Source organism: Esox lucius, chromosome 21 (assembly GCF_011004845.1).
Source record: "Esox lucius isolate fEsoLuc1 chromosome 21, fEsoLuc1.pri, whole genome shotgun sequence".
Lineage (NCBI taxonomy): Eukaryota > Metazoa > Chordata > Actinopteri > Esociformes > Esocidae > Esox > Esox lucius.
Genome location: NC_047589.1, coordinates 17888962 through 17896402, shown reverse-complemented (window position 1 = coordinate 17896402; position 7441 = coordinate 17888962). Strand labels below are relative to the sequence as shown.

The 7441-nt window shown below is 40.9% G+C and overlaps 1 protein-coding gene across 6 annotated transcripts in view; it reads right to left on the bottom strand.

Annotated features, from left to right (window-relative positions):
- Window positions 1–249: 249 nt before the first annotated feature.
- abca4a (ATP-binding cassette, sub-family A (ABC1), member 4a) overlaps window positions 250–7441 on the bottom strand; it is a 36597-nt gene continuing 29405 nt past the window's right edge. For 4 of the 6 annotated variants that reach the window (XM_034289449.1, XM_029116421.2, XM_034289450.1 and 1 more), the window contains 9 exons: window positions 6666–6795; window positions 6428–6548; window positions 6156–6218; window positions 5803–5909; window positions 5542–5683; window positions 5186–5320; window positions 4863–5059; window positions 2013–2262; window positions 250–1440 (listed from right to left, as the gene is read on the bottom strand). In XM_034289449.1, the coding sequence (XP_034145340.1) occupies window positions 1318–1440; window positions 2013–2262; window positions 4863–5059; window positions 5186–5320; window positions 5542–5683; window positions 5803–5909; window positions 6156–6218; window positions 6428–6548; window positions 6666–6795 (1268 nt within the window). In that variant the 3' untranslated portion in view covers window positions 250–1317. Of the gene's footprint in view, window positions 1441–2012; window positions 2263–4862; window positions 5060–5185; window positions 5321–5530; window positions 5684–5802; window positions 5910–6155; window positions 6219–6427; window positions 6549–6665; window positions 6796–7441 lie in introns of those variants that run through there. The other 2 variants (XR_004575099.1, XM_034289451.1) reach the window with 2 other exon arrangements.

Genomic DNA, 7441 nt, shown 5'->3' with positions numbered 1-7441 from the left:
CACACTGACGGTCGACGCATAACCTCTATTCCATATCTTCATCATTGGGAAAGTCAGTCTCACAGGAGTCACTTAGGTATGTACATGTTTTTTTTAATGAAAAGCTATCATGTGTCCATTAAAATAACATCAAATTGATCAGAAATACAGTGTAGATATAATCGATGTTGTAAATGACTACTGGAGCTGGACGGTCGATTTTCAATGGAATATCTACATAGGCATATAGAGGCATATTATCAGCAACCATTACTCAGGTGTTCCAATGGCACATCGTGTCTGCTAATCTAAGTATATCATTTTAAAAGACTAATTGATCATTAGAAAACCCTTTTGCAATATTGTGTGCATCACTGATAACTGTTGCGCTGATTAAAGAAGCAATCAAACCTTCTTTAGACTAGTTCGGTATCTTCTGCATAATTTGTTTTGCTCAAGATACTGTGCGTCAGTATAACAGTCATTATACCTTACATGTAAAAACAATTTTACTTTGACCATCAAAAAACATAGGTACCACTTTTTCCATGCACCTTTCTTCATCACTGCCAGTTAGAAATGATTGGTTCTTCCTTAGTATATCGTCACTTGACTAAAATTGTGTACAGTTGTCTAGATACAGGGGGTGGGACAACTTACTATTACCTCACTCTCCCCTAGAAAATGTAATTATCTTTGTAAAATAGACAAATAAATAATGATAATAATTTAAAACACTAGTACTGACGTCAGCTCAGTGTCACTTGTTTTTACCAAAATATTCAGTGTTATATAAAATATTTATTTTGAAATGATTATCTCAGACAAGATTCACATGATATCTTTTGTAAAAATATTCTCTCTTGCAAACTAATTATGTATCTTTCATATGCAAAGTTTTTCAAAATTGTAACCACACGAGAAAGCAAAAAGTTAAAACAGGACATACTGTATAGGCTTACAAAACCACATCATTATTTAAATATGAATTCAATAGCAGCAGATGCATTTTTACAGTCCATATCTACGTTGCACTACATTTTAGTTAATCAAAAGTCTTGTTAAAGTTGATAACATGAAAGTGTTAATATTAAAACCTGCTTTTTAACTTATATAAACTTCTAAAAAAAAAAGGCCAAACATCTTCCTTGGCATTATCACAGCATAAAGCAGATACAGGGTATTTGTTTTTGTAACAGTTAAGCGTTAGAATTTTCTTGCAGAAATGCACTATGCATGGAATTGCTTACAGTACGATTTCTCTTTCAGCTCTTTCTTCCTGGATCCTCTGGGTTGTGTTTGTCTGTGTCTGTGTGAGATTATGTGGGAAGGGACATTTCATTTTCCCAGACAACTTAGAGGTGTGACCTTGATTTCTTTTCTGCGAGCCCCAGCAGCCCGCGGATGCAGCACAATGTTGTCCTCCTCTCCTGACTGCTGCTTGGCAAAATTCACAAACACCTGGAGAGAAAATAAACAGACACACCAGAGAACAAACACAGTAAAGAGCTAACCTAAACACTTAGATAATAATAGCGTTGCATGTTTCTACCACTTAACCTATAATCATGCATAGACAGCATAAAGAAAAAATACACTACATACAAGATGAATGACTTTTAGGAATGTGGGTTGTTTCCCTAGTATATTGTATTGAGAAATATGTAGAAAATCATCATGATTAAAGAATCATCTTGAATTGTTAATTACATTTACACATACTCAGAAAGTCACTTGATGCAACAATGCTGCTTGTGATAGACAACAAATAGAAACAGAACATATAAATAACAGTTCATATGTCAAGGGTGCTTCTTTTCAGGATGCTGCCTATTTATTTTCTGTCATTGCTAATATTGTGAGGCACAGTAAACATTTCTGATTAGCTAGACTTTCTAAGTGATATGAGAATTACTGGGATAAAAAACTTCCCTCCCAAATTAAAAGATATTCCTTGACAAAAGGCCACCTAAGAATTGCACAATAGAAACTAAATGTCAACTTTTAGGAATGCACCATAGGTGAGTGTTTACCTGGTCGAGGGTGGTCTGTGAGACAGAGTAGTCCTCTATGTTGAGGCAGTCTTTGTTGGCCAGGACCAGCTGGAAAATCCTGGCCAGAGAGGAGGAGGAGATCTCATACTGTAGCGTGTTGTAGTGTTTTTCCCTCTGGACACAGCCGGGGAAGGTACTTTCCATGAAGGCTTCTGCTGGGTTCAGGTCAGGTGGATTACCAGGTGTGGAAGCTTTGATCTTCATGGTGACCAAGTAACCGTCACCAAACCTATGAAAACACAGTTAAATTCGATGCAGGCCTGATTACAAATATAGTAGATCACTGGGTACAGATTAAGCAGGTTCAGGCAAATGTCAATTTTACACTATGTGCAAATAAGCTTTAACATGTGTGTTCGGATCTACAGTATCTCACAAAAGTGAGTACACCTCTCAGATATTTGCAAATATTTTATTCTATCTTTTCATGTGACAACACTGAAGAAATTAGAGTGTTTAGCTTGTATAACAGTGTACATTTGCTGTCCCCTCAAAATAACACAACACACAGCCATTAATGTCTAAACTGCTGGCAACAAAAGTTGAGTACAACCCTAAGTGAAAATGTCCAAATTGGGCCCAATTAGCCATTTTCCCTCCCCGGTGTCATGTGACTTGTTAGTGTTACAAGGTCTCAGGTGTGAATGGGGAGCAGGTGTGTTAAATGTGATGTTATCGCTCTCACACTCCCTCATACTGGTCACTGGAAGTTCAACATGGCACCTCATGGCAAATAACTATCTGAGGACCTGAAAAAAAGAATTGTTGCTCTACATAAAGATGGCCTAGGCTATAAGAAGATTGCCAAGACCCTGAAACTGAGCTGCAGCATGGTGGCCAAGACCATACAGCGGTTTAACAGGACAGGTTCCACTCAGAACAGGCCTCGCTGTGGTCGAACAAAGATGTTGAGTGCACATGCTCAGCGTCATATCCAGAGGTTTTCTTTGGGAAATAGTCTTTATGAATGCTGCCAGCATTGCTGCAGAGGTTGAAGGGGTGGGGGGTAGCTTGTCAGTGCTCAGACCATACGCCACATCAAATAGGTCTGCATGGCTGTCGTCCCAGAAGGAAGCCTCTTCTAAAGATGATGCACAAGAAAGCCCGCAGACAGTTAGCTGAAGACAAGCAGACTAAGGACATGGATTACTGGAACCAAGATGAACGTATTTGGTTCAGATGGTGTCAACTCTGTGTGGCGGCAACCAGGTGAGGAGTACCTTGTCTTGCCTACAGTCAAGCATGTTGGTGGGGGTGTCATGGTCTGGGACTGCATGATTGCTGCCGGCACTGGGGAGCTATAGTTCATTGAGGAAACCATGAATGCGAACATGTACTGTGACATACTGAAGCATAGCATGATCCCCTCCCTTCAGAGACTGGGCCACAGGGCAGCTCCAAACACACCTTCAAGAAGACCACTGCCTTGCTAGGGTAAAGATGATGGACTGGCCAAGCATCTGTGGGGCATCCTCAAATGGAAGGTGGAGGAGCGCAAGGTCTCTAACATCCGCCAGCTCTGTGATGTCGTCATGGAGGAGTGGAAAAGGATTCCAGTGGCAACCTGTGAAGCTCTGGTGAACTCCATGCCCAAGAGGTTTAAGGCAGTGCTGGAAAATAATGTTGGCCACAAAAAATATGGACACTTTGGGTCCAATTTGGAAATTTTCACTTAGGGGTGTACTCATTTTTGTTGCCATCAGTTTAGACATTAATGGCTGTGTGTTGTGTTATTTTGAGGGGACAGCAAAGTTACACTGTTATACAAGCTGTACACTCACTACTTTACATTGTAGCAAAGTGTCATTTCTTCAGTGTTGTCACATGAAAAAATATAATCAAATATTTACAAAAATGTGAGGAGTGTACTCACTTTTGTGAGATACTGTATGTACATATACAATAAACTAACCCTAAACCTTGGTAACTTCAGTGCCTTCCAGAATTATTGGTTTTGATATAAATTACCTAAAAAGACTATGAAATAATTATGGCTCATCAGCTAGATTGTACACAAAATATTAGAAATCTAAACTATAATTGAAGTAAAATTGTTCACAGAAAAATATTGTACATCTCGTAAATGCCAGCAAGCTATTTGGATGAGCTGATTTATGCCTTGAGTTGAGTAGAGGCTATCTTCTGGAAAGATGTCCAAATAGAATGTTGGTATGGAGTTTACATTTTATTTGTAGTTTTGGAGACTTGGTGATCCCAAAATTCAACCAACTTCTGCAATTATCCAACTTCTACAGCCATGGCCTAATTAATGAAGGTCAAATGATGTTTCATTTAATTTTTGTGTTCTCTGACCTTCTCTAAGAAACAGGAGGTCATGGGTGACCACCAAAGAGTTCCTAATGAAATAAGTGGAATAAATAAATGGAAAGATACTTCTATTAATAATTATAATGGTCAGATGAGTCACAGTTGCCCATGCTGAGAATAGTTCTTGCAAACAAGATTATACATTGCTGAACAAACATATATTTAGATACTGGATGCGCATAAACTACATTGATGACATACAGCTAGTTATGGCCATTGAAATTACACAGCAGAAAACTCTCTGTGCTCTCATAAAACCCATGATGGTCATCAACTTACGATGGTTAATGAATCTGCATTAATTTATAACAGGATAATTCAGAAACCAGATTGTCGGACACCCATGATTGTGTTTGCTTTCTGACTGACTTATTGCGGACCATACTGATTTTCAGCTTACTCACTGACAAACTATCAAGCTGCACGCAAACATCACTAGCTGCAAGTTCTCCACATAGTTTGCGCACCTGCATCACTTGATCTGAAGGAAGAATATCTTACTTGTATTTGAGATGCTGAATGGTGCCCAGACATTGGAAAGTTCCATTGACCATAATAGCTAGTCGTGTACACAGAGCCTCGCATTCCTCCATACTGTGTGAGGTGAGGACCACTGCCCGGTCATCCTGGATAACACTCATTATGGAGTTCCACAAGAAACGACGTGAGTGGGGGTCCATGCCTGTGGTGGGCTCGTCCTGAGAAGTAACGCACAGAATCAACTTAAGAAGTGCACCAACATGCAGCATACATTATCCATTCTCATTGCCCTAAACCCCTTGAATCCGGTCCCAGACCCGTGTGGAACACCATGATAAACTGACCAGCAGGACCAGAGGAGGACAGCCAATCATGGCGATGGCTGTGGAAAGTTTCCTCTTGTTCCCGCCGCTGTAGGTTCCAGCTGGGCGGCCCGCGTACTCCGCCAGACCCAGCTTCTGAATTGCCCAGTCTGCCACCTAAGACCGGACAGGGACAAATAACGTCCGCCTGTCACTCAGGAGCAAACATTTCACCAGCAAACCTACTGCTGTGGTTTAACAGAGTTTAGGATTGAATAAACAAAGGGAGAGAAAAATGAACTCCATGATTACACTGATGTAGATGTATCCACTAAATTGATAAAAGCTGTAATTATCCTAACCATGACCTTAAAGCTAAGCCCTGACCTCACTCTCACCGTGCCGATCTCCGACTCAGGCACCCCTCTGAGGCGGGCGTAGAGGTGGAGGTGCTCTCTGCCAGTCAGCAGCTCGTCTATGGCATCAAACTGGGGGCAGTAGCCCATGTTTTGGTGCACGTCCAGGATGTTGGTCAGGATGCTGCAGGGAGAGGTGAGACGACGGGTGAGACGACGGGTGAGACGACAGGTAAGACTGTTTCACAGGTTTGTTACTTATCTTCAGGAAACAAATGCACATAAACAATAGGTGCTCTGTACCTGTGGCCCGTGACAGAGGCTTCTCCTGAACTGACATCAGTGTCTCCAGTCAACATCTTGAAGGTGGTGGTCTTCCCTGCCCCGTTCACACCCAGGAGGCCAAAGCACTGGGGGGCAGAGAGGAGAGAACAAGGTGAGAAGAGATCTCAGACTGACTACTACTGGGTCTCAAGCCTGTGGTAGTAGTACTATCACATGGCCTATTAGAGCAGTACTTCACATCTGGCCTTGGGCAAATGTTGAATCTGGCCCACTGCCTGTTTATCAAAAACCTCTCTCCAGTCTTTCTCTACTCTCTATCTAATATACACAGGCGTTTTGGATAGATTTTATAAATGTAAAAAAGAACGTACCTCCCCAGGCGACACTCCCATACATATCCTGTCCACTGCTGGCTTACTCTTCCCCATATATGTCTGAGGGAGAGGAGGAGAGAGACAGAGAGTATACAGATATAGAGAGTATGTATGTCTATATATAAAGTATAAGAAAGGCATACAATTCTCATTGCCACTTCAGTGACAGATGTCCTACAGTATACAAGGTTTATGTCTGTATATCATGTTCTGAAGACAGGGATGCAGGGTTGGTAGTCCAGTGTGTATAGTTAGTTACTATATCGGACCTTGGTGAGGTCTCTGATCTTTAGGATGTCACTCCTGCTTCCTCCATTATAGATGTGTTGTCTCTCCTGCGCCACGTCCACATCCTCCTCCGTGATTGGACCCTTCTTACAGTCTGTGATCCTATTGGTGGTTGAAGGGATAGAGGTTGGAACGTGTTCTGGACCTAGCTCACAATCAATAACGCATAGAGATGCTGGTACTAATCAACTTTCAGATGTGGAGAAAACCGTTCCTTACCAGTGATCCAGAAAGAAGCGATACTGAATCAGGATATTGATAAGGAAATAGATAAAGCCCTCAGCAGTCATGAAGATCAGGTTCTTCCCTAGAAAATCCCAGCTGTAGGGGTCCAGACTGAAATCTTCACCTGAGACATGCACACGCACACACACACACACACACAAAACACACAAATGATCATTTTACACTCCACTTCTGGCAAACAGGTGCTGAAAACAAATTAGCTCCCAATTTGAAAAGGCAACCAGCACTAAAAGAACAATATAGGAGTTATGGTACAGGTACAGCAAACAAGCACAAAAATGATATTATGCTATTGTCAAAACAATAAGATACAAGCATCACATGTAAAACCCCATTATGTAACTTTAAATACATCATTAGTACATACTCCAATCTAAGTAAAAGATGCATGAGAAGTGACACAGAGTAAAATGAGCCATTTGTAAGATTTCCACCTCATAAAAGCAGAAACATGCTAATTATATTGTAAACAGTGTTGGGGAACGATGTTATTAGAAATTGAGTATTTTGAAATAGGTTGTTTTTATTGGTGTTTACACACTCAGTATATTCTGTCTCTTCCCAATGATTTTGTCATGTTTATTTTGGTCGGTTCATTGTGTTGTTGCCAACCCAAAGAAACTGAGATAAAGCCTGGGAGAAAACTGGTGGTCATTACATGCTTAGGTCTTATCAGCTCATTGGTGACAAGCGAGTTCAGATTAATTGGCTGTACCTTGGCCATGCATAGAGTGTGATTTTCCTAAAGA